This window comes from Phocoena sinus, chromosome 12 (genome assembly GCF_008692025.1).
Source record: "Phocoena sinus isolate mPhoSin1 chromosome 12, mPhoSin1.pri, whole genome shotgun sequence".
In the NCBI taxonomy this organism is placed as follows: Eukaryota; Metazoa; Chordata; class Mammalia; order Artiodactyla; family Phocoenidae; genus Phocoena; species Phocoena sinus.
The window spans coordinates 15,920,025-15,947,765 of NC_045774.1; the positions used below are offsets into that span (position 1 = coordinate 15,920,025).

The 27,741-nt window shown below is 38.2% G+C and overlaps 1 protein-coding gene across 1 annotated transcript in view; it reads left to right on the forward strand.

Moving 5' to 3' along the window:
• Nucleotides 1-27,741, forward strand: part of KATNA1 (katanin catalytic subunit A1) — a 36,158-nt gene that overhangs the window by 1,497 nt on the left and 6,920 nt on the right. Inside the window, exons 2-7 of the mRNA XM_032651678.1 lie at nt 5,052-5,226; nt 6,593-6,750; nt 12,659-12,839; nt 24,024-24,145; nt 25,883-25,988; nt 27,173-27,331. Of these exons, the coding sequence (XP_032507569.1) occupies nt 5,065-5,226; nt 6,593-6,750; nt 12,659-12,839; nt 24,024-24,145; nt 25,883-25,988; nt 27,173-27,331 (888 nt within the window). The 5' untranslated portion in view covers nt 5,052-5,064. The remainder of the gene's footprint in view (nt 1-5,051; nt 5,227-6,592; nt 6,751-12,658; nt 12,840-24,023; nt 24,146-25,882; nt 25,989-27,172; nt 27,332-27,741) is intronic.

A 27,741-nucleotide genomic window follows, 5' to 3' on the forward strand; every position in this document is an offset into this window, starting at 1 on the left:
ATGTTGAATTTCTGTTTACAACAGTGGTTCTGGGTTGTTTTTTAGCTGTTTGACTGCTTAAAAAATACTCTTTGTGGACCACACAGCATCACATTAAGTTTGCTAGAACTTTTGCCGTAATATTGAGTTTTTAGTGTTTAAAAAATTTTGACTCTGTTATTTGAATTAAAATTTCATGTTGCATCTTACTTAGTTTAAATAAATGAATTTAGTCATTAAGATAAATAAATACTCAGTACACTTAAGCAAAAGGGTGGTTCTGATAGGAAGGATCATGTAAAAGAAAAGCTTGCTGTAAGACAAAGCATGCGTCACCTGTGCTTATGTTTATTTTTCTCTTTAATAATCTCTTTAAAAACCAACAGTCTGTGTTTTTGGACAGTCTCAGTTTTTATTTTTTTATAATTATATTTTATATATTTATAATTATAAATTATAAATTTATAAATTATAATTTATATAATTTATATATAAATTTATAAATTATAAATATAATTTATAATTATATTTAAATTATAATTTAATTTAATTATATTATAATTATATAATTATAATTATAATCTCATTTTTGTTCTATTAATTGAACCAACAGGTAGTGTTTACAGTTCACTGTGGTTAAACTTTGTCTATAGGCTTTTCTTCACATATATTCATTTCTTCAAGTACTGCCAGATATTGTATCAGGTAGACCCAAATTCTGTCTTCCTAAAGTGTAATTTTGGCAATGATAAGGACATATTCTTGAAAATTGAAGAATCTCATAAATTTACAGTGTTGACGTTCATTTGAGAAGAATGTGTGATACTAAGAGAATAGGAAAATTTGTTTTTTGTCTAACATTTATTCATTGCATGGTATTTTGATACATTTTCAGTAAACACATCATTTCTTTGATAACCAAGAATTTTTCAGGTCATTTTTAATGTGGCCTTGGATTGACTTTACATTTGTTTGTTAGAAAATGTTGATTCATTGGCTCCTCAGGAATTTTATCTGACTAGAAAGAAGTATCCATAACACGGAACCTTCAGAGAAGGCCTGGAGTGACTTCTGTGAATTTTTGGAACATTGAGCCCTGGCCCTCAGAAATACAAAGGGACAACCTATATATAAGTAACAATTTAGATTTTTTTTTTTTAGTTGGGGAAACGGAAGAAAGATCTGGAGGGAGTCTGTTAAGGAAAAGAGAGAGAGAAGGAAGAGACGTTAGAGTCTTGCTATCTGTGCTTATCCAGATCAGCGATATACTGCCAGCAGCCAGCTCCAGCTGTACCCTTATAACATTATTGCTCAGACTAGGCGTCACTGTAGGGCATATATAGCTTCAGAGCAAAAGCAGTCGCACAGTTCTGGTAGGGGTGATTTGAGGATCAAGCAGTGTGAGAGTGCTGAGGGTCAGAAACTGGACAAAAGTAAGAAATCTTAATAGTTAGACAAAACCTGACAGTATTCATTCATTCGAAGATTTACTGAGTATCTGCTGTGTGAAAGGAAGCATGGTTCTAGATGCTGGGGATATATCCATAAAATAGCAGAGAGCCATGGTCCCTGACCACAGAGCTCTTATTAAGATGGAATATTATGGGCTTCCCTGGTGGCACAGTGGTTGAGAGTCCGCCTGCCAATGCAGGGGACACAGGTTCGTGCCCGGTCCGGGAAGATCCCACATGCCGCGGGACGGCTGGGCCCGTGAGCCATGGCCGCTGAGCCTGCGTGTCCAGGGCCTGTGCTCTGCAACGGGAGAGGCCACAACAGTAAGAGGCCCGCGTACAGCAAAAAAAAAAAAAAAAAAAAAAAAAAAAAAAAGATGGAATATTATCATTGGTCATGCTTTTCAGTCATGGGATTGTTTTTGCTTTTCTTTTGGACCCCAGATGCTCAGTCTTGAATTACTTATAGACCTTAGTTCATAGCTGTATTGCTTCATGACAAATTACCCGAAAACTTAATGGCTTAAAACAACAAACATTCATTGTCTCACGGTTTCTTTGGTCAGGCTCTGGGCATAACTTGGCTAGGTGCTTCTGATTCAGGGTCTTGCACAGGCTATAGTCAAGGTATCAGTCAGGGCTGCATTTATCTCAAGGGTCAGCTGAGGGAGGATCCAACTTCCTGCCTCCCTCACATGGTTGTTGGCAGGATTCAGTTCCTCTGGTCTGTTGGACTGGGGGCCTCAGTTCCTCACTGGCAGTTGCCCTTGCGCCTCCATCAGTTCTTTGCCATGTGAGCCTCTGCACTGGGCAACTCACAACATGGTAGCTGGTTTTCCCTTAGAGTAGTCCAACGAGAGAGCAAAAGATAGTAAGCAAGGTGGAAGTCCCAGTCTAATCTCAGAAATGATGTTCCATTATTTTTGTATATTCTGTTTGTTACAAGCTCACATTCAAGGGGAGATGATTACATAAGGGTATGGACACTAGGAAGCAGAGGTCATTGAGAGCCATCTTACAGGCTCTCTGTGATTATTGATGGATATAAGACCCTTCTTTTGTTGTATTTATTTTTGGTTACTCCCCTACCCTCCATCCTCTTTCTTCATTCATATTTCCCTATCTCACCCTCCACAGACACTGTAATATATTTAATATATGTTCTTCGGTGTGTATGTGTCCTTTAAAAAAGAGTGTTTTATTCACCATATATATTGGGTTGGCCAAAAAGTTCGTACAGGTTCCACGACATCTTACGGAAAAACCCGAACAAACTTTTTGGCCAGCCCAATAAATATAGCATAATTTTAAGTTTATAAAATGATCTTGGGGGCTTCCCTGGTGGCGCAGTGGTTGAGAGTCCGCCTGCCGATGCAGGGGACACGGGTTCGTGCCCCAGTCTGGGAGGATCCCACGTGCTGTGGAGCGGCTGGGCCCGTGAGCCATGGCCGCTGAGCCTGTGCGTCTGGAGCCTGTGCTCCTCAACGGCAGAGGCCACAACAGTGAGAGGCCTGCGTACCGCAAAAAAAAAAAAAAAAAAAAAAATGATCTTGGCACTTAGACCTTGTTCTATGTCTAAGTATTTTTTACACCCAACCCTGTATTTTGATGATCTATCCATGTTGCTATTTGCATGTTTTGTTCATTGCTTCTATCTGCTACGTAGTATTCCATAGGGTGCATCCACCATATTTCCTTATCTATTTTCTTAGCAGGGAATAGATAAATTACCTCCAGCTATTGATTTCTCAAACAGTTCTGTCATTAACATCCAAAAACAAGTCCCTTTGTGGATCTGTGTGAAATTTCCTCTGGAATATTTACAGAAAAGTAGGGTTGCAGGGTCGTAGGATATATGCATACATAATTTCTCTAAGTACTGCCAGATTGCTCTCCAAAATGATTATACCAGTTTCTGCCCACACATTCTATGTGAGAATGTCCTTTTTCCCAAATAATTGCCAATACTTAGTATTATTGGATTTATTAATTTTTTTAATCTGGTAAATGTAAAAGGGGTCTCTCATTGCATTCTTCTATTACTAGTATCTGTACTTGTAACCATTTGGGATTTCCCTTCCATGAATTACGCTTTATGCCTTTATGCGCTACCCATTTTTTAAAAAATTTTATTTATTTATTTATTTATTTATTTTTGCTGTGTTGGGTCTTCGTTTCTGTGAGAGAGCTTTCTCCAGTTGCGGCAAGTGGGGGCCACTCTTCATCGCGGTGCGCGGGGCCTCTGACTATCATGGCCTCTCATTGCGGAGCACAGCCTCCAGACGCGCAGGCTCAGTAATTGTGGCTCACGGGCCTAGTTGCTCCGCGGCATGTGGCATCTTCCCAGACCAGGGCTCGAACCTGTGTCCCCTGCATTGGCAGTCAGATTCTCAACCACTGCACCACCGGGGAAGCCCGCTACCCATTTTTGTATGATTTTGTATGAAGTTCTTTTGTCTGTTAGTGTGAGGAATTACAAGGATGGATTTTCTCAGCTTAGATTATAATTGCATTCCTGTCTTGGTCATGGTGGGAGAGAGAGGAGAGAGAGAGAGAGAGAGAGAGAGAGAGAGAGAGAGTGTGTGTGTGTGTGTGTGTGTGTGTGTATTGCGCGCTGATACATTGTTAGTTAGCTAATCGTTTTTTTCTTTTTTTTAGTTAGCTAATCTTTTATTTAAGATTACCATATCATGTTCATAAGTGAAATAGACTTTTTATTGCTGTTAATTAGTTTTGAAATTGAGGTGATTCTCACCTCATAAAAAGTTGATTCGTTTTCCCCTTGTTTTCTGGGCCAATTTTTATGTAATTGGAATTAGCTTCTGTCTAGAGGGTAGGTAAAAATCCACCTATAAAAACCCCATATCCATATATGCACATCCTCCTAAGTACAAAGACTATGCTTAGTTCTTGTATATGGAAAGTTTCAGGGAAGATGCATTTAGCATTTATTGAAGACCTACTCTTTGCCAAGTACTATGGTAGGGACTCTAAATAGCCATTTATTCCTTCTAGTGCAACTCTTGGAAATAGTTACTATCCCAATTACAGATTTAAAAACTAAGGTTCATTAAAGTTAAGGGGCTTGACAAAGGTGGCAGAATTACAGTTGCAACCAAGATTCTTCTAACCTCAAAACACGTGTGTTTTCTGCTGTGTCACAGTGCCCTCCAAAAAATGATCTAACATTCTACATTTGTTCTGCAGATGTTCAATAAGACTTGTATGTCACGCACTGAAGTTACCATCTCAGACCTTTCCTCTGTAAATCCTGCTCTAAAAGAACTTAGAGATTCAAGGTACACAAGTGCCTTGAGATGAAGGCCCCAGTAAAGTGCCAGGGGACTTTAGAAGGGGGAGGGCTTATTTTGAACTGGGAAGTTCAGAAGGTTGACATACTGGGAGAATTGCCACCTGAGTGGGGTTTTGACACATAGGTAGGGTTTGACTGTGAGAACCTGAGAAATTTCTTTGAAGGAGTGGAAATTAGCATGAACAAATGTATAGAGATGGAAAGTACATTGTGAGTGTCTTCAGGGATCCTTGGAAAGTATACTTTTAAAAAACTCTTTGTAGTACTTATTTTTAAGAGATAATATTAAATGTTTCTTTCTTTTTTAGCTTATAATTGAGCATGAGTCTTCTTATGATTAGTGAGAATGTAAAATTGGCCCGTGAATATGCATTGCTGGGAAATTATGACTCTGCAATGGTCTATTATCAGGGAGTTCTTGATCAAATGAACAAGTATCTATACTCAGTCAAAGATACATACCTCCAGCAGAAATGGCAACAGGTAAGAAACATGACTGATGTTTGTTTTAATAGTTTAAAATACTCAGATGTAAATAGGTAGTGCTTTTGCAGCTTTACGTTAAGAGTGTATAATTTATTACATGGATTTGTATATAATGTTTCTTAAAACTTGATTATTATATTAGTCCATATTCGCCATCATCAGTATGATGAGTTCTCAGTTATTCTAATTTTTGGAATCTAATAGTAATGGTTTTCACATTTTTTTCTAGATCGCATTTTTACCTGGTAAACTTAGAATTGACTTTATTAAGCCATTATTGAAACTGCAGATGACACCTGAATCTCTCAAGTACCATATTCTCTATAGAACATCATAAAGCAGACCATTCTTGCATCCCACTTGAGGAACTTCTGTCACTGAGGACCAGTAAAAGTTTATAGGTAGAAACTATAAACAGGTCCAGTTGAATATGGCATTTATAATAGGGTTCAACAATGTCACAGGAGAGAAATATTATAGAAATTAATAGTCTTTTTGTGCTGGTCTTTTAGGTAGAGTATTATCCCTCAGATTCTACTAAACTGCTTTTTTCATAGTATTCCATATTTGTCCTAAATTTCTTTAAAAGAGAGAAATATTCTACCTCTTTGAACTTAACCTCTTTCCTTAAGTCTGCCTCTGCATATTTTACATTAGAAGGGGAAAACACTTTATTTCATAAAGAGTCTTAAATTTGTCACTGAAAGACTTTTAAGACCTTTTGTTCTTAGGCCAGCAGCTTTTACTTAAAAAGTCTAAGCTTTTTTATAAGGATATTTAAATCATTTAGTTTTAAAACCAAATATGACTAACTTCATTTCAGTGTTTCATGTGTGTGTGTGTGTATGTAGTTTTAAAATTGAGTCAAGACTGCTTTTAAAAAATATGTATTGGTTGTGTGTGGATTGAGCCATTTATCCTCTGAAGCTTTATTTTTCAAACTGTGGGATGCAGTCCATTAGTGAGTTATGAAATTAGTGGATTCTGATCAACATTTTTAAAGTCAATTAAGTAGCATAAGAACCATCAAAGCGCAACTTGCAAAAGTATTGTTTTTACCAAACTTTGAAGTTACAGCTAACTTTTAAATTTGTTATGCATTTTGAATAAGAACCATAAGTCAGTCATGATGGCTTCATTAGCCAGGATACTTAATTCATTTTATCAGAATTAATTTTGCAAATAGAAATAAAGAATTCATGAACCATTATTAAAATTTCAACAGAATATTTTGGTATGGTTTCCTGGATATCTGATGTCAAAATGGAGGCTTCTGACATCTTTAATAAATGGCCCAACTTAATCTTGGCAGTGATTTATTAGTTATAGAAATTTAAAGCGCCATATTCTCCTTTGAAATCAGGTTTGGCAGGAAATAAATGTGGAAGCTAAACACGTTAAGGATATCATGAAAACACTAGAAAGCTTTAAACTAGACAGCACTCCATTAAAAGCTGCACAGCATGAGCTTCCAGCGTCCGAGGGAGAAGTCTGGTCCCTGCCTGTGCCTGTTGAACGAAGGTAAGTGGAGACCCTTTAAGAAACACACTGGCACGGAAAACTGATAGCATTGGTTCTACCTAGGAAGAGAACTGGGGACTGAGAGACGGGAATGGGAGAGGGCTTTTTACTGAATACCTTTTGTAACTCTTAAATTGTGCATCATGTACTCTGCCTCATTTCAGTAAGTTAAATTTAGGTAGACATAGACCAAAAATATGCTTTCGTGAATGAGCTTGAAGTAGTGGAGGCACTGTTACCTTATGGAAGGAACATGGGGATGGAGATTGAAATATCTGGGCTCTAGGTCTGTATCATTATTTGTAGCTCTGGGAAAATCATGTAACCTTTCTAGAGCTCAGCTTTTTGTTATGTAAAGTGAGGGAATTAGACTAAAACAGTGGTTCTCAAAAAGCTATCACAGAATACTGCTATTTATCAAGCTATACTGCTGCTAAAATTTAAAAATGGGCTTTTTAGTTCACAGAAAAAAAGAAAAGATAAAATGTTCTCAATTATAGGTTTTTTTCTTTGGTATTTTTATCCCCAGTTTCCTATTACCTGGTGCCAGCAAATGAACAATTAGTGAAAGTTGATATTTACTGAAATGCAAAAGAGCCAATTATGCTTAGTTCCACTGCATATTTTTTAACTGACGAGTGTGCAAGTGAGTGTCATTTATCTATTTTACTCACATAATAGATTTCCTAGTTTATATTGTGGGTTTAAATACATTAGTGTAAAATAGCATTGTACAAAAAACACTGACTTTCAGGTTCTTTGTCCCTTAACCAGTTTGAGAACCTTGCATTAAAACGTTGCTCAGGTGTTTTTCAGGTGTTTAAGATTCTATCATTATAACTGTTAATTCTCAATTGTATTTTATGATAGGTGCTAGATATTGAGTGCTCACGGAGTTCTGAGCACTAATGTAGGATACATGTGTTATTTTATTTATTTCTTACAATAAGCCTTCCAAATAAGTCATATTTTTTCTGTGTTTCAGGTAAGATGGCTGAGGTAGAGGGAAGTTAAGTAACTTTTTCCAATTATCACAGAGGTAGTAACTGGTGGGGCTAGGATTCGAATCCAGATGTGTTTGATTACAAAGCTGGCACTCTGCCATACCAGTCATTCCCAAACTCTAGCATACATAAAGATCTCCTGGGATACTCATTCAGAATGTGGATTCTGGGGCTTCACTCCCAGAGAATCTGGTGTAATAGCAGGTGGAGCCCAGAAGTCTTCAGGTGATTCTGATACAGGTGGTCAATGGATCACACTTCGAGAAGTACCATACCAAAGTGTTCCCCCTCCAGTTTAAAGTTAACTGATGGATATTGATTGTTTCTTAGCCACTTTGATTTTCTTCAGCTCCAGATAAAAGTACTAATGTTCTATTATTGACTCTGATACCTTCTGAATATTTACTAAATTTTACCCTTACTCTAAGTACTTTTATGTATATTTTCTGTTTTATTTTAGAATTCACTAAAATTTTTTTTAAAAGTACAGCAATAGGCTCATTAAAGAAAAATAGGAAAATGCATAAAAGTAGGGGGGAAATCATAGAGTCATCCTAGTGCAACTTCTAGTCTTTTATGCATTGTTTATTTTCATAGTTGTAGTTGTGCTATATCCATAATATAGAACCTTGTACCCTGTTTCCTTAAAAAATCCTAAAAGTAGACAACAATTATCATACACTTACCAAATACCGTGTTAACTGCTTTACATGTATTACATATATTACTTAATTCTCAAAACAGTCCTAGAAGGTAGGTACTAAACTTGTAGCCCCAATTTCTGATAAGGACACTTAAGCTTAGATAGGTGAAGTAATTTGCTCTTAATATTGTAAACGTTGATAATTTATAAGCCATCTTAGACCTTATTCTCTGCTACTTTTAAAGGGTTGTTTGCTACTCTTTTGAGGGATATAACCTACATAGTTAATCATGCTCTTATTCATTGTTTCCTCTTTTTTTAAAAAATTTTATTTATTTTTGGCCACGTTGGATCTTCATTGCTGCACACAGGCTTTCTCTAGTTGCGGCGAGCGGGGCTACTCCTCGTTGCAGTGTGTGGACTTCTCATTGCAGTGTTTCTGTTGTTGTGGAGAACGGGCCCTAGGGCACGCGGGCTCAGTAGTTGTGGCGCACAGGCCTAGTTGCTCCGCAGCATGTGGGATCTTCCCAGACCAGAGATCACACTTGTGTCCCTTGCATCGGCAGGCGGATTCTTAACCACTGCGCCACCAGGGAAGTCCTCCCCTTTTTTGTTGTTATAAATAAAGTGAATATTTTTCCACATTTATGATTACTTTTTCTTAATTTCAAAAGTAGAACTAATAATAGATGAGTCAAGTTGTGTTTTTATTTTATTTTACCTATGAATATGTCTTACTCCTACTTTCTTTTTTTTCCCTCCTTCTGGAGAATCATCATTTGGCCCTTGTATTAGTCTACACTGGCTGCCATAACAAAATACCACAGACTGGGTGGCTTAAGCAACAGGAACTTATTTCTCACAGTTCTGAAGGCCAGAAAGTCCAAGACTAAGGTGCCAGCCAATTTGGTTCCTGGTGAGGACTCTTCCTGAGCAGGTGACTTCCTCTTCTCTGTGTCCTCACATGGCAGAGGGAACAGCAAGCTTTCTGGTGTCTCTTAATAAGGATACTAATTCCGAGATCGGCCCCACCCTTTTGATCTTATTTACCTTTTTTTTTTTTTTTCTGCGGTACGCGGGCCCTCTCACTGTCATGGCCTCTCCCGTTTCGGAGCACAGGCTCCGTACGCGCAGGCTCAGCGGCCATGGCTCACGGGACCAGCCACTCCGCGGTATGTGGGGTCTTCCCGGACGGGGGCACGAACCCGCGTCCCCTGCATCGGCAGGCGGATTCTCAACCACTGTGCCACCAGGGAAGCCCCTTATTTACCTTTAATTACTTCCTTACTTCAAATGATCACATTGGGGTTTAGGAATTCAACATAATGAATTTTGGAGGGGTACAAACATTCAGTCTGTAACAGCCCTGTGACTCCTTTATCAATTACTGGTAAGAACTTTCCAGTGAATAGATGTGCCCAGTGATTATTCAGTTGATTTCAAATTTAATGAACTGTTTGGTTGCCACAATCTAATATGTTGAGGCAGGAGGCTTCTCTCTTAGGGGTAATGGAAAGTTGACTTAAATGAGTCTTTCATCTTGAAAAGTCTATGATGATGAACCCTAGTGTCCCTCCTTATTGCTTCTGGCTTTTCTTCAGTATTTTTTTCTGTCTCTGATTTTAAATGCCCTGGATTACTATTAACTACAAAGTTCTCCTCTTTGACTTTATTTGCTGCATCTTTCTGTTTCTTCCTGTAATTTATTTTACTTGCTTCCTCAACTGAATATCCCTCAAAACTCTTTATTTTTCTGTTGGTCTTAATTTGTACTCATGCTTAAGAGCGCTTATTCTTTCGGCTCCCGTGGTGATTCTAACCTTGACATTGCCTAAATTTTAATCCCATTTGAAGAACAGATTTAACTGATCCAGCATTCTAGTGCTGTGCACAAATATGTTTGTACAGGAAGTTCACTGAAGCCTCTTAGAGGAAAGATTAGAAATAGAATAAAACTTTTTGGTATGATTCTTTTAAAATGTCTTTTAAAAGTCAGCTGATGTCCCTCAAACATCTTCTCATCTCACTGAATAAAACACAAAGTTTTCTGTATGTCCCTCAGTGCCACCCTGTGAGATCTCGTTCCCTGCCACCTCTGTGACCTAAGTTCTTACAGTTCTCTCCCTCAGCCTTCTTGAACAAGTCAAACACAAATGCTTCAGTTCTCTGCACTTGCCTTTCCTTCAACTCAGATGTTTGATGGCTTGTTCTCCCACTTCTTTCAGGTCTCTACTTAAATGTCACCTCAGAAAGGCCATCTCTGATGACCCTACCTATATCATTCCATAGACCCTACCATTCTTTATTTTCTTAGATAGCATTTAGCATCATCTGATGTACTGTTTATTTCTTCATTGAAACCCCTTCTGCCCACACACACACTTGAATGTGAGCCTGTGAGAGTAAAGGCTTTTATTAAAGTTATTTAAAAAATTTTTTTACTTTAAATGCAGAGTAGTGCCTGTCAGTAGTAATAGTTCAGTAAATTATTTTTCGGATAAATGAATAGCAGTAAGAAGTGGATAAAGGGACTTCCCTGGCGGTCCAGTGGTTAGGACTCCATGCTTCCACTGCAGGGAGCATGGGTTCCATCCCTGGTCAGGGAACTAAGATTGTGCAAACCACAAGATGCGGCCAAAAAAATAAAAGAAGTGGATAAAGTATGACACATTTTATGTGACTGACTGCCAGCTAGCCATTAAAAGTCATTTATGAGGTGATGATAGAGGAAAGAATACCGGCAATGCCTCATGATATAATGAGTAGAGAAAAATAAGAGCATATGTGTATATAACAGTTCCAATTTTGTTTAAATGAAAGGCAACCGTAAGAAAATAAACTAGTATGTTAAGTGGTTAACTCTGGATAGTGGGGTTAAGGTGACTTTTTCAAATTCTTTATACTTTATTATAATTCAGTGTCTATTTTATTTTTCTTAAGAGGAAAAATAAATATATATTTTAAAGCAGTATCCCTACTTGGCTATCCAAGTTTCTAAATCCAAAATTGAACCCTCATCATTCCTTTCACATATATATTGGTTTGGCTTTATCATCCTCCCAAATTCTCATTCTCAACCTTTCACATCTATCTTTTTTCATAGTGTCTCTTAGATTTTTATCATTACTCCTTGAGCTAGGCCCTCATCTCATGCCTTGATAACATCTCCCTGCTTTTTGTGTTTCCTTCATCAGTGTATCTTATTATTAGACTGATCTTTCTAAAACCTTTTCAGTGGCTGCCAGCTAAAAACCAAGCCTCTTGAACTGGCAGTGTTTAGATCTACTTACTGAACCACCTTATCTGTTCAGTATCATGTTTTAATGTTTACCATTGTCTTCACAGTTAGTAACTTTATAACCTTTACATAGATTAAGCTCATCTTGCTTTCTTTGCTTTTCTTCACTGATTTTCTTGTCTGCAATTGTACCATCTTGTTTAGGTCAACTTCTGTGTTTCCAGGTCCAATTTACTTTGTCTTCAAGAGGCCACTCCCATTGCCACAGTACTAGATCTCTTCCACACTTTCTAGTATACTTGCCTAGTCTTATGTATCTTCTTTCTTAACTATACTTGAGGTATTTGAGGATAGGACTCCCCTGCCTTTTTTTATTGCTTATTTTACTGGCCCCAACCAAGTCTAGAAGTGTAGTAGAAGCCTAATAAATATTTGAGAGGTCTAAATCCTGCCACAGAAATAAAGATGAAGTGATCTACATAGAGGTAAAGCACCATACATGAGTTCTTGTAACTGTCCATAGCCAGTGCTTATGTCAGTTTTTTTTAATGGGAAAATGATTAAATTTTATTAATTAAAACAGAACTGTGATACATTCTAAATAAAATGGTACCAAATTGCACATATATCAGTACATAAGTGTGAAGTCTACACCTGTGCTTTGTTCTTGCTCTTCCGATAAAACTCCCTTCTCTGATTATTGTTCTCTTTTCAGTTTCCAAGAATCAGACTAATTTTTCATCTAATCCGATATACAATAGCTATTTCCTTTTAAAAGAGAGGTGAGGATCACTTGACTTCTATTATTTCTACCATAAAACCATAGTGCACCACAGACAGCTATGCCCAGTTTAAATGCTAGACCTTAGATTTCAATGACCTCAAGTTTATTGTTTTATCTTGTGTTCAGTTATGCCTTTGCTTCTTTAGTTCATAAACTAACTTACACACTATGTGTGTTCATCTATATATGGACCAACTCCAAGAGTTGAGTATGATTTTCATGATCTTGTATTTGATTAGACCCTCACCAGGACCTAGAAAACGCCAGTCGTCTCAGTACAGTGACCCTAAACCACAGGGTAACCGTCCAAGTACAACTGTCAGAGTTCACCGTCCATCCGCACACAGTGTTCACAATGACAGAGGGAAAGCTGTTCGTTGTCGGGAAAAGAAAGAACAGAATAAAGGAAGAGAGGAAAAGGTAAATGTTACTGGTTTTCATAAATGAAAAAGTTATTTATTAACCTTAAAAATGAAGACTGTACAAATTTTAATAATTTTTAGTAATTAAATCTGCTACTATAATAAAACCATAGTCACACTCCACCTAGGCTAGGACTTTTCCTACTCACTATTCAACAAATAATTTGGGGTTTTTTTGTTTGTTTTGTTGTTGTTGTTGTTGTTTTTTTGCGGTACGCGGGCCTCTCACTGTTGTGGCCGCTCCCGTTGCGGAGCACAGGCTCCGGACGCGCAGGCTCAGCGGCCATGGCTCACGGGCGCAGCCACTCTGCGGCATGTGGGATCTTCCCGGACCGGGGCACGAACCTGTGTCCCCTGCATCGGCAGGCGGACTCCCAACCACTGCGCCACCAGGGAAGCCCTATTTTGGTTGTTTTTTGTAACTTTCTATCTTGATACAATTTCAGACTTGCAAACAAGTTACAAGAATGGTATAAAGAACTTCCAGTGTGGTGAACTGGGAGATTGGGATTGACATGTATACACTGATGTGTATAAAATGGATGACTAATAAGAACCTACTGTATAAAAAAATAAATAAAAGAAAAAAAAAGAACTTCCATATATTCTTTACCCAGTTTTACCAGTTATTAATATTATGTCCCTTTTGCTTTATCATTTACTCTCTGTATATACTTTATTTTTCCTGAAGCATTGAGAGTAAGTTGTAGAAATGAAATCATGCCCTTTTACCCTTAGATGTTTTAGAGCCAGTTTCCTAAATACTAGGACATTGTTTCACATAAAAACAATGTAGTGATCAAAAATGATAAATTTTGCATTGATACAGTACTGTTATCTAATATACAGACCTTTATAAAATTTTGCCAGTTATCCCAATAATGTCATTTATAGCTCCCCCTGCCCCCCCTGTGCCAGGACCCAATATAGAAGCATACATTGCATTTGGTTGTCACGTTTCTTTAGTCTCTTTTATTTTTTTTAATTTTATTTTTTTAATTTATTTTATTTATTTTTGGCTGCATTGGGTCTTCGTTGTTGCATGAGGGTTTTCTCTAGTTGCAGTGAGCAGGGGCTACTCTTCGTTGCAGTGCGTGGGCTTCTCATTGCGGTGGCTTCTCTCGTTGTGGAGCACGGGCTCTAGGTGCAGGCTCGGTAGTTGTGGCGTGCGGGCTCAATAGTTGTGGCTCGTGGGCTCTAGAGCGCAGGCTTAGTAGTCGTGACGCACGGGCTTAGTTGCTCAGCAGCATGTGGGATCTTCCTGGACTGGGGCTCGAACCTGTGTCCCCTGCATTGGCAGGCGGATTCTTAACCACTGTGCCACCAGGGAAGTCCTCTTTAGTCTCTTTTAATGTGAACATTTCCTCTGCCTTTATCTTTTTTGGCCTGACTTAAGAGTTACTTTGTAGAATCTTCCTCGGTTTGGATTTGCCTGATGTTTCCTCATGATTAGATTTAAGGTTGTGCATTTTTGGCAGGAATACCACTGAAGTGAAGGTTTGTTCTTCTCAGTGTATCATATAAGGAGGCACAGGATGTTTATTTGTTCTATTACTTGTGATAAACTGGATCACTTGGTTAGGGTGGTGTCTGCCAAGTCCCTCCACTATACAGTTACTCTTTTTCCCTTTATAGTAGTTTGTGGGGAGATACTTTGAGGTGATACAAATATTGTATTTCTCATTAAAGTTTCAGTTACTTGCTTTAGCATCCAGTGATTCTTGCCTGAAGCAGTTATTCCTCTGATAATTGAAAAATCATTTTCTAATGCTATTCTCTCTTCTACATTAATTACTTGACATTGAACTGTAAGAAAAAACTCTGTCTCTTCCCCTTTATTTAATTTTATCAGTATGGACTGGTGGACTCTTATTTTATTCAGTGAATTAAAATCTATTTCTATCTTTTTGATGCTTAAATTGCCCAAGATGTGAGGAGTGGGAGACCCTTGAAGCTGGGTCTTAAGTCTTTTTGACACATACTCACCATTCTCTGAGTATTTCCTCATTTTCTGGCAAAATAGGATGTTCCAGGCTCCTCGTGTATTTACCCCACTTCTCCAGGAAACCCTGGTTCCTGTTAGTGAGGAATGAGATTTATAAACCAAGATTTCACTACCAATTATTATTTGAGGGCCTGTGCTCTCTTACAGTAAGAAATATATGGGACTCTGAGAACCTAGTTTCTGTCCTCTCTACTTCCACCTCCCCAGTCCCTTGCCCCAGGCACATACCTAGTCTATGAAATGGTAAAGTACAGGCTCACTTCTTGGCTTGTTGTACCAAAAGGACCCCTCCACACCACCTGGGCAAAGTGAAAACTGGGTTAAGCAAATGTAAAGCCCCCAGTGCTGCCCATTCAGTCCTTTTCAGAACATCATATCATGGGCTTCCCTGGTGGCGCAGTGGTTGAGAGTCCGCCTGCTGATGCAGGGGACACGGGTTCGTGCCCTGGTCCAGGAAGATCCCACATGCCGCGGAGCAGCTGGGCCCGTGAGCCATGGCTGCTGAGCCTGCGCGTCCGGAGCCTGTGCTCCGCGACGGGAGAGGCCACAACAGTGAGAGGCCCGCGTACCGCAAAAAAAAAAACAACAAAAAAACCATCATATCAGCCCGTACTTCAAGATCTTTTTCCTAAATTTGCAATCTAACTTTGTAATTCTGCTTGAGAACCTCATCCAGTAACCAGCCAAGCCACACCTTTAAATATAATCTTCCTTGTTGATATAGATACAGATGTGCATTTAGCTCTTGATTTTGTGTCATCACCTTTATTCCCCATCTTCCCCATTTCTGGAGGTCATTTGCCCTTGTACATCTGGATAGTCAGTTCCCTTGAGTCCCTCTCACCATCGTTCCATAGTCCCGTATTTCTGTACTTTCAGCAACAGCAGTGCTATTGTAGTTCCTGAAACAAGGAAGGGTATGCGGAAGGTGGCTAATGCCTCTGGCCTTAGGCAGTATTATCAATACCAAGGTTGCCCTCACCTATCATGTAGGGTTTCGGTTGTAAGCCTTTTAACCATCTGTGGTTTGCAGAGCTCAATGTCCTATACCTTTTTCATTTTATATCTATACTTTTATACCCTGAGAAATGATGTGTAGAACCTGAGGTACTATAATCAGCAAATTAGTTGTCCAAGATAAATTAAATTGAATTAATATGATTTGCTTGTTAAAACAGGAAGATATAAAGCTTTTCAAAAATATAGCATGGTGATTAAGAGTATGGGCTTTGGAATCATGTAGACTTGTATTTAAGCACCATCCCTGCTGTTTCTGGATGTATTACCATAAGCTACTTGGGCTTTCTAAATTTTATCCCCTCATATATAAAATTACTTTAACGCCTGTCTTATAGAGTTTTTGTAGGATAAATAAAATAACTTTTTTAAAAAAATTTATTTTATTTATTTTTGGTCCCGTTGGGTCTTCGTTGATGTACGCGGGCTTTCTCTAGGTGCGTTGAGCAGGGGCTGCTCTTCGTTGTGGTGCGCGGGCTTCCTCATTGCGGTGGCTTCTCTTGTTGTGGAGCATGGGCTCTAGGCACACGGGCTCAATAGTTGTGGCTCGTGGGCTCTAGAGCACAGGCTCAGTAGTTGTGGTGCATGGGCTTAGTTGCTCCGCGGCATGTGGGATCTTCCCGGCCCAGGGCTCGAACCCATGTCCCCAGCATTGGCAGGCGGATTCTTAACCACTGCGCCGCCAGGGAAGCCCCAAGATAACTTTTTTTTCTATCTTCCCCAGAAGGAGGCTCACTTTGAAAAAACGTTCTTATTTACCAATGGAAGTATTTTAGCCTTCAGTTTAAAACAAATAGTGTTTCCATCACCCTTTGATTCTCTACTGTTTCAAGAATAGGGCAAGAGGACAAAGTATAATAAATAAACATAAAATCAGCTACATTAAGAGGAGATCTTAGGGGCTTCCCTGGTGGCGCAGTGGTTGAGAGTCCGCCTGCCGATGCAGGGGACACATGTTCGTGCCCCGGTCCGGGAAGATCCCACGTGCCGCGGAGCGGCTAGGCCTGTGAGCCATGGCCGCTGAGCCTGTGCGTCCGGAGCCTGTGCTTCGCAACGGGAGAGGCCAGAACAGTGAGAGGCCTGCGTACTGCAAAAAAAAAAGAGGAGATATCTGTGTCTTTGCTGAGTGTAGACATGACTTACGTGCTAAAATCCTCAGGACTTGACAGCCAAAGAGTAAGTGTATAGAACAGATTTTCTTCCCAAATCAGCCAGTGTGTCTTTGTTGGTAATATATGCCCAATGTTGAGAAACTTACACTTGAGGAGATCAGAATAATATATTTCAAACAATTATAGAACAATTAGACGCTAAACTGGTGGTAGCTAGTGACTAAAAATAGCAGAATTCTTAGAAGGAGAAAGCTTCATGGAAGAGATAAAGCCATTAAGTCATAAAGAATGAATAATTTTTTTTTCCTATTTAAAACCTTTTGTTACCTATTCACTTAGAAAATCAGAAAATAGAGCAAGTGAAAAAAGAAAACTCAGACTCACATTCTTACCCACCCAGAGTTCTGTTAATCTCATGGTATATGCTTTTAATGCTTTTCTATTGCGTGATTTTTCTTTTTTTTTTTACCGTAACCGGAATCATAAAGTAGCCTGTTCTTTTCGATTATCAATGTATCCTAACAGTCTTTCTATGTTGAGTTGGTCTATTCCTCTAAATAGTAGCTGTACAAATGACTAAAGAAAAGGAAATAAGAGCACAGAAACAAGTGTCTTCAGTGAAATGTCTCTCTTAAGTCTATTGCCCGTTATGCAAATGAGTTTTTTTTTTAGTCTTGAGTTTTGAGAGCTCTTTATATAGTCTAGAGACTAGTCCTTTGTCAGTTATGTATTTTGCAGATAGTTTCTTTAAGTGTGTAGCTTGTCTTTTCATTGTTTTAGCAGGATCTTTCACAAGGCAAAAGATTTTAATTTTGGTAAAGTCCAACATTTCCTTTTTATAAATTATGCTTTTGGTGTCAAGTTTGTAATTCTTTGCCTAGCCCTAGATCCCAAAATTTTTTTCTTAAAAGTTTTATAATTTTATGTTTTACATCTAAGTCCATGATCTATTTTGAGTTGATTTTTGTGTAACGTGTGAGACTTAGGTCAAGGTTCATTTTTTGCCTATACGTGTTCAATTGCTCCAGCACCTTTTGTTGAAAAGGATTTGTTATAGCACAGAGAACTACATTCAATATCCTGTGATAAACTATATGGAAAATATATGAAAAAGAATATATATGTATATATATATAACTGAGTCACTGTACTGTACAGCAGAAATTAATACAACATTGTAAATATACTTCAATAAAATAAATTTTTTACACCTTGGTCAAAAATTATTTGGGCATATTTGTGTGGGTCTGTCTATGGGCTCTCTATTACATTTCATTGATACATGTATCTGTCTCTCAACCAATACTCCACACAGTCTTGGTTACTATAGTTATATACTGCATTATGTACATAGTAAGCTTGAAATTGAGTAGACTAATTCATCCCATTTTATTCTTCCTTTTCAAAGTTATTTTAGCTATTCTAGTTCCTTTTTTTCATGTAAATTTTGGAATCAGCTTTTCTACATCTACAAAGAATCTTGCTGATATTTTGATAGGAATTATGTTAAACCTATGTATCAGTTTGGGGGAAATTAAGATCTTTGTTACATTGAGTCTTCCAATCCATGAACATGTTATCTCCTTTAGATCTTTGATTTCTTTCATCAGCATTGTGTAGTTTTCAGCATGCAGGTCTTGCATATATTTTGTTAGATTTTAAACGTACGTATTTCACTTTTCTAAGTGATTGTATCAGTGATATTGTATTTCAGTATCCACATATTTATTGCTAGTATATAGAAATACAAGTGACTTTAAAAATTCTTTTAGGGCTTCCCTGGTGGCGCTGTGGTTGAGAGTCCGCCTGCCGATGCAGGGGACGTGGGTTCGTGCCCCGGTCTGGGAAGATCCCACATGCCATGGAGCGGCTGGGCCCGTGAGCCATGGCCGCTGAGCCTGCGCGTCTGGAGCGCTGCGCAACGGGAAAGGCCACAACAGTAAGAGGCCCGCATACCGCAAAAAAAAAAAAAAAGAAAAAAATTCTTTTAAAGTGCGGTTTAAATATGTAGAACGTAAAATTTACCATTTTTAAGTATGCATTTCTTTTCTTTTTTTTTTTTTTTTGTGGTATGCGGGCGTCTCACTGTTGTGGCCTCTCCCATTGCTGAGCACAGGCTCTGGACTCGCAGGCTCAGCAGCCATGGCTCACGGGCCCAGCCGCTCCGCAGCACGTGGGATCTTCCCGGACCGGGGCACGAACCCATGTCCCCTGCATCGGCAGGTGGACTCTCAACCACTGCGCCTCCAGGGAAGCCCTAAGTATGCAGTTCTTAAAGTGCAGTTGAGTACATTCACGTTGCTGTGGAACTATCACCACCATACATCCACAGAACGTTTTTAATTTTGCAAAACTGAAACTCTGTGCCCATTAACCAATAACTCCCTGATAAGGAAAACTCTATTTTTATTTCTGCTTGCTACTTACAAAACACTTCTGTACTCCAAATGTGTAGGATATTTTTTCCACATCAAGCAATTCTTTGACACCAGTTGTGTGTCCTGCAGTCTAACTCAACTGGCATCAGATCCACAGGTTAAGAGTTCAGTTGCACAGGGTGCCTCCACATCACATGCCAGTTGCAAGTCCAGCTTGTCACCTGTGCTTCTGACCAACTGGTATAAATCAGAGGTTACCAAAACAACCCCCTTGGGCTTGATAATTTGCTAGAGCAGCTCACAGAACTCAGGAAAACATTTTTCTTACTAGATTTACCAGTTTATTACAAAGGATGCAATTCAGCAACAGCTAGATGGAAGAGAAGCCCAGGGCAAGGTACGTGGGAAGGGACGCAGAGCTTCCATGCCTTCTCCAGATACGCCACCCTCCTAGCACCTCCACACGTTCACCATACCCTATCCTTTTGGGGTTTTATGGAGGCTTCATTACGTGGGTATGATGGATTAAATCATTGGCCATTGGTGATTCATTGAACCTCCAACCTCTCTTTCTCCCCAGAGGTTGTGTGGTAGCACTGTAAGTTCCAACCCTCTAATCACAGGTTTGGTTCCCCTGACAACAGTCCCCATCCTGTGATTAACTAGGGGCTTTCCAAAAATCACCTCATTAACGTAAACTCAGGGGCTTGTTATGAGTATCAAAAAACACCTCTTTCACCTTTACTGCTCTGGATCTATTTCAGGAGCTGGGAACAAAAACTGCATATTATAACAAAAGATGCTTCCATTGTTCTTATCAGTTAGGAAATCATAAGGGTTTTAGAGTTATATGCCAGGAATAGGACTAAAACTAAGTATGTATTTCTTGTTATAAATCATAATATTGCATTTCCTGTTCCTTCCCCCTGCCCACAGCCCCTGGCAACCACTATTCTACTTTCTGTCTCTATGAGTTTGATTCCTCTAAGTACCTCACATGAGTGGAATCATACAGTATTTGTTCTTTTGTGACTGGCTTTTCCTACTTAGCATAATGTCTTCAGGGTTCATCCATTTGATAGCATGTGTCAGAATTTCATTCCTTTTTAAGGCTAATATTCCATTGCATGTATATACCATATTTTGTTTATCCAGTCATCCATCAAAGGACACTGGTTGCTTCCGCCTTTTGGCTATTGTAAATAATGCTTCTATGTCATGGGTATATAAATGTCTCTTCAAGACCCTGCTTTCAAGTCTTTTGGAGATATATATATATATTCATATACAGAAGTATTCGTGTATAATTCTGTTTTTAGTTTTTTGAGGAATCACCAAACGTTTCCACAGTGGCTGCATCATTTCACATTTCTACTAACAGTGCACAGTGTTCCAATTTCTCCACATCTTTGCCAACACTTGTTATTTTCTTTTTTAAAAAAATTAATTAATTAATTAATTTATGGCTACGTTGGGCCTTCGTTCCTGTGCGCGGGCTTTCTCTAGTTGCAGTGAGCAGGGGTTACTCTTTGTTGTGGTGTGCGGGCTTCTCATTGCAGTGGCTTCTCTCGTTGCAGAGCATGGGCTCTAGGCGCGTGGGCTTCAGTAGTTGTGGCACGTGGGCTCAGTATTTGTGGCTCGTGGGCTCTAGAGTGCAGGCTCAGTTGCCCCATGGCATGTGGGATCTTCCCAGACCAGGGATTGAATCTGTGTCTCCTGCATTGGCAGGCAGACTCTTAACCCACGAGGAAAGTCCCTGCCAACACTTGTTATTTTCTGTGTGTGGTTTTTTTAGTTAGTTAGTTAGTTTGTTCTAGTTTGGTAATAGTTTTGTAATAGCCATCCAAATGGTGTGAACTAGTATCTCACTGAGGTTTTGATTTGCATTTCCCTAATGATAAAATTGACTTTTTACGTATATTTAGTATCCTGCCACCTTGCTGAAGTCATTTATTAATTCTAGGAGAATTTTTATAGATTCCTTGGAATTCTCTGGGTAAACATCATGCCATCTGAAATAGAACAGTTTTATTTCTTCCTTTTGGATTTGTATGTGTATATGTCCTTTTCTTGCTCTGTTACACTGGCTACAACTTCTAGCACTATGTTGAATAAGTGTGATGAAAGTGGACATCCTGATCTTAGTGGGGAGAGCGTTCAGTGTTTCATCATTAAATATAATGTTAGCTGTAGAATTTTTTTTTTTTTTTTTTTTTGGTACGCGGACCTCTCACTGCTGTGGCCTCTCCCGTTGCGGAGCACAGGCTCCAGACGCGCAGGCTCAGCGGCCATGGCTCACAGGCCCAGCCGCTCCGCGGCATGTGGGATCTTCCCGGACCGGGGCACGAACCCGCGTGCCCTGCATCAGCAGGCGGACTCTCAACCACAGCGCCACCAGGGAAGCCCGCTGTAGAATTTTTGTGTGTGCTTCTTACCAAGTTGAAGAAATTCCTCTTTACCCCGAATGGATGTTGAGTTTTGTCATGTGCTTTTTGGCATCTGTTGCATGATCGTGTAGTTTTCCTTCTTTGCCTGTTAATATGTGGATTATATTGATTTATTTATTGTTTGAATTTTGAACTAGCCTTGCATCCTTGGAATAAACCTCACTTGGTCATGGTATATAATTCTCTTTATATCTTACTGAATTCTATATGGTAATATTTTGTTAAGGATTTTTGCATTTATATTTATGAGGGATATTGGTCTATAATTTTTTTGTTTTGTTTTTTAATTCTCTTTGATTTTGGTATCACAGTAATAGTAGCTTCATAAAATGAATTGGAAAATGTTCATTCTGTCTTCTGGAAGAGATTGTGTAGAATTGGTAGTTCTTGTTTAAATGTTTGATAAAATTTTCCAATGAAACCATCTGGGCTTGGATATCTTTTTTGGAAGTTTTTAAATTATGAATTCAATTTCCCTAGAAGTTGAAGGGCTGTCTAAATGATCTTTTTCATAATAGTTGAGTTGTAGTAGTTTGTGTTTTTCAAATAGTGATCCATTTTGTCGAAGTTGTCAAATTTATGTCAAATTTATTTTGAGCACCAAGAAGGAGTCTACATTCTTTTTAGCCTCTGCTGCTTTCTTTTACCTCCTGGTAGTTGTTAGTATTTTCCCTTAGAAATGTCAAAATTTGAAATTCCATAGCTCCCCTTGGCCAACCTGTTATAGAATTGTTTCTCCTTTCTGCCTGTCTGAAATTTGTTTTGCTTTGTCTGCAAACATTCCCTCAGCACTGTGTTCTTTGGGAGAAAATAAGGTGAGAACTGTTGATGTAAAGTGCCTTATATTTGTGTTTCCCTGGGCTTGCAGTTTAAGTTTCTAATAGTCAGGAACAGTGTCTTCTTTCTATCCCCCGCAGCTGCTCGTACAGAACAGATTAGTATCTGTGAATGAATAACAACTTCATAAATACTTAGAAGAAAAGATAACCTCCTCTTTTAAATGTTATACAACACCTCCCTTGAATCTTTAATGTTCCTATTGGATACTAAATATGTAAATTGTGAGACAGGCACTTATTTGGTCATCTAGTGTAAGACTTTGAATATCGTAAATATTGGTTAAGTCTAGACATTAGTACTGACTTTAGACAGCACCAGTGACAAAGAAATCATCATGTTATGGGCAAAAAAATGTTATGGATTTTGGAGATGGGGTAACAATCCTAGTACAAGACCAAGTAAATGATTATTTACACCAATATAAAGTTTCATAAATTTTCTTGGCTTATAAAATTCATGACTGTCTCAGCAGTTTTTTCATAGCACCTCTAGGACAAAAAGAATACCCATCCATTTGAAATTTGGTTAAAACAACTCATGTCCCAACAACACCTTTTGGACACTGTACAGTTTCTCAGACCTCGGAGTCATAGTGGACATTCCACTGTCATTCCTCTTCCACATTGATTTTTCCCGGTATATGTTTTTTCACAGCAACTGCCAAAAATCCAGCCTCACAAAAAATATGGGATTATTGAAAGGAATGCAGCAGTCTTAATGGAGAAACTGAACTACCTCGAGCCGGTAGTTCACCCAATGTTCAAACAGGTGTTTTTGTATTTCCCTCAAAAATCTGAAAAATCCTGCAGTGCCCTGTGAGTTCACTGTTGTGCCTTGGAGTGCTTTAGTGTGCATCTTGCGGCCCTAATGACTGTCCTCACAGAGTGGGGGAGGGAAAATCTCTCCGAAGGACTGAGGTGTCTTTTGGAGGGATGTGGGAATAGTGAAAAGGGATGTTTGGGGAGCATCAGTGGGGACTGAGTACGTGTTAAAGATTGACCCATAATCTTAGCTAAATAAACCATCTGTCTATAACCTTATCTCTTCTAAAGCTTTGAGATAAATGCCATACATATCTAATATTCACTAGGGACTACAGTTTATCTCAATATTAATTTTTACTATTGTCAGTTCATATGCATAATATTTTTATTTTTCTTTAATACCGTTGTCATACTTTTTATGTAAAAATAAAAATTCAGTATGAAACTCTGATGTTGAAGGATGACTTGTAGTCTTTGATTCTGTCCTTATTACTTGGTACTATTACATTAGCTTTTTAAAAAATGTCACTTAAGTCCAATCTTTGTTTCTGACTCATAGAAACAAAATATAATTTTTGAGTCAATCAAAAGCTCTTGTTTTTTCTCTCTGTTTGTGTAGAACAAATCACCTGCTGCAGTTACAGAACCAGAGACAAATAAATTTGATAGTACTGGATACGATAAGGACTTAGTAGAAGCTTTGGAAAGAGATATAATTTCTCAGAATCCCAATGTTCGATGGTAAGTTATATCACAACAAAATAATTGGATGTTGCTTTTTGGAACAGAAAATGGAACAAATGTGGGCATGTACTGAAGATCAGTCCTTGAGGATAGAACCTGAGCACATATAATGTGAGCATGACACATAATGAAAAACTTGACTTTGGTTCAGGCTGTACCAGTTTTTGTCTGAGATTTTTTAATTTAATGAAATAAATAATAATAAAGTTCTTATCAAATTAAAAATTCTACATACAGAATGGGAACAAGATAACAGAAATTACATCTTTTGGGGACATTCTCCAGTGGTAAAATGGCAGTCATTCTTATGCGTGTGTATTGCTTGTTATCTTAGGTTTATACAATATATGTTGCTTTTATATCCTATTAGAGCAGTGGTTCTCAACTTTATTACTGTTATATCTAAGGGGTAAGTTAGGAGGTTGGGATTAACGTACACACACTGCTATATATAAAATAGATAACCAACAAGGACCTATATAGCATAGGGAACTATACTTAATATTTTGTAATAACCTAAAGGGAAAAGGATCCCTTTGGAATAACGTAAGGGAAAAGACTGAAAAAAAAATAGATGTACTTGTATGTATAACTGAATCACCCTGCTGTACACCTGAAACTAATACAAAAGTGTAAATCAACTACAATTAAAAAAATAAATACTATATCTAATCAAAGAACTGTAATTTATCACAGTGAGTTATAAATCTCCCTTTCCCACAAAGTTAGGTACATTCTGTTATACGTTTTTTGTTAAAACTTTTAATTATTTTTCGGTATAGTTTTGAGGGATATTTTAAAATATATTATCATGTCATATATCATAATATATTATTATGTCATATATCATAATATATTATCACGTCATATATCATAATATATTATCACGTCATATATCATAATATATTATCATGTCATATATCATAATATATTATCATGCCATGTGTACCGGTTGTTGTAGTAGTAGTAGTGTTCTAGTGGTTGGAGATGACTTCACAGAAATCTCTATGATACTCTTTATTTATTTTTTTTTATTTTTAATTTTTTTTCTATGATACTCTTTAATCTTGGTGTCTATCTCTTGATAGGGTTGGGGGCAAAACAGCAGTTTTGCAACCTGTATCTGCTTTATGCCCTTTTTATTCTTTATGGGTTTTTTTAATGGACTCATTATTTCTAAATCATGGAATTTATGGAATGAGCATTTTAAGAGAAGTTTAAAATGAAATGGCATAATAATACTTAAATTGTAGGCCTGTAGACCTGTGTTCTCATTCACCAAGCTGAAAATCATTACTCCCAAGAATTGAAGATTCAGGGACTTCCCTGGTGGTCCAGTGGGTAAGACCCTGCGCTCCCAATGCAGGGGGCTCGAGTTCAATCCCTGGTCAGGGAACCGGATCCCACACACTACAACTGAAGATTCCCCACACGGCAACGAAGATCCCACGTGCTGCAACTAAGACCTGATGCGGCCAAATAAATAAATAAATATTTTAAAAACTTAAAAAAGAATCGAAGATTCAGATTGTGCTCTTTCTGTATACTGGTTGCTGTGGCAGAGGCCTCGTCACTGTGTTAGTTCACTAGTGCCTAGGAAGAAGCTTAGCATTCTGTCAGCAACGTAAAATCATGTGCTTTCAGTGATTCTCAAGAATGACTACATAGAGTTAGGTGGTTGTAGTTAGTTTATCAACAACTACAAGGTTGTTGATGAAATATCTTCTCTTTCAGGGATGATATTGCTGATTTAGTAGAAGCTAAAAAGTTGCTTAAGGAAGCTGTGGTGTTACCAATGTGGATGCCAGAATTCTTCAAAGGCATTAGGAGACCATGGAAAGTAAGTGTATTACTGTAACGGCATTGTCAGAGCAAAAGGCAGGTGCATTGCTATAGAAAGCCAATATTTATCTGTGTTGGGGGAAGTGGGAGGAGAAAGTAGAGCAGGTAAAGAAAATTATTTTACACTATGTTGTGTTATTCAGAACTTTGTTTAGACCAAGAGCTACTGCATGGTTTCCAGAATAAGAAATAGGTACAGGACTTCACTGGTGGCACAGCGGTCAAGACTTTGCCTGCCAATGCAGGGGACACGGGTTCGAGCCCTGGTCCAGGAAGGTCCCACATGCTGCAGAGCAGCTAAGCCCATGTGCCACAACTACGGAAGCCTGTGCACCTAGAGCCCGTGCTCTGCAACAAGAGAAGCCACCACAAATGAGAAGCACGCGCACTGCAACGAAGAGTAGCCCCTGCTCACTGCAACTAGAGAGCCCGCACGCAGCAACGAAGACCCAACACAGCATAAATAAATGAATGAATGAATAAATAAATTTACTAAAAAAAAAGGAATAGGTACAATGTGATATTTGGAAAGTTGGACACATAGCAGATTTATAATGAGCTTACATTTGCAAATATGAACAGGTCACCTAATGCAAAAATGCTCCATTTTACGTGTTGTGTTGCAGAACTTACATCTGTATTTCTTGGAATTGTTCTTAAGAAACTAATAAGATATATCTGTATCTAATGAGTACTTTTTAAAAGTCATGTGCTGATATGAAAAGAGACTGTCCAAAAAACTCTTGGATTTGGGAAATGTGCTAATGGCTAACTCTGTACTTATTTTTTAAAATTCTTGAAAGGTTAAGTGATAAGCAAGATACAAAATTATGGACATACAGCTATGTAAAAAAAAAAAACTAATTTGAGCAAAAAGACTAGCAGGAAATATATCCAGATACTAATGGTACCTGTGTTAGAGTATGATATTATATCAGTACTCTAATATTGATTATATTATTTCTCATCTCTTAGTTCCAATTTTTTAATAATGTGTAGTTACCCTACTTTTGTAATGGAAAAAGTAAATTTGTGATAAAGTATCCTTCTGTTTATCTTTGTCTTTTACTTGTCTTAATATTATGTGTAAGTTGGTTGAAAATTGATCCTTAGTAATGGACTTCTTGTGAATTAGAACAATGGCACATAAATCCTTTGCTGATGCTATTATATTCCCAACAGGGAGTGTTGATGGTTGGCCCACCTGGCACAGGAAAGACCCTCCTTGCTAAAGCAGTAGCTACTGAATGCAAGACAACGTTCTTCAATGTCTCTTCATCAACTCTGACTTCCAAATACAGAGGAGAGTCTGAGAAGCTTGTTCGTCTTCTGTTCGAAATGGTGAGTGCTTGAGCTAACTCTAATGATTCTTTACCTCTAGAAGGGGAGAAAGTGAGTTGTAACTACAGCGTGTAGAATCGCTAGGCAGGATGCTTTTGTGCCCAGAGTGTGATTCCTGTGCTCTTGAAGGTAGAAAATTTTTATTCAATACTAACATGAATAACTTGCGTTTCTCTTTGACTCCTTTTCTCTGGATGAAAGGCTGTCTCTGTTAGCTTATGGACATGCTCATGTTACGGGATCTGCATTACTGATCTGCTATAGGAATGTGAAATTATTATGGTTTTTAAATCAGGCTTAGTTATAGTAAATGCAGTATTAGAACAAAAATGAGAAAAGGTGAAAATCATAAGTAGATATGGAACTGAGATTACCTCCAATCTATTAACTATATCAAATACCCTGAGTTT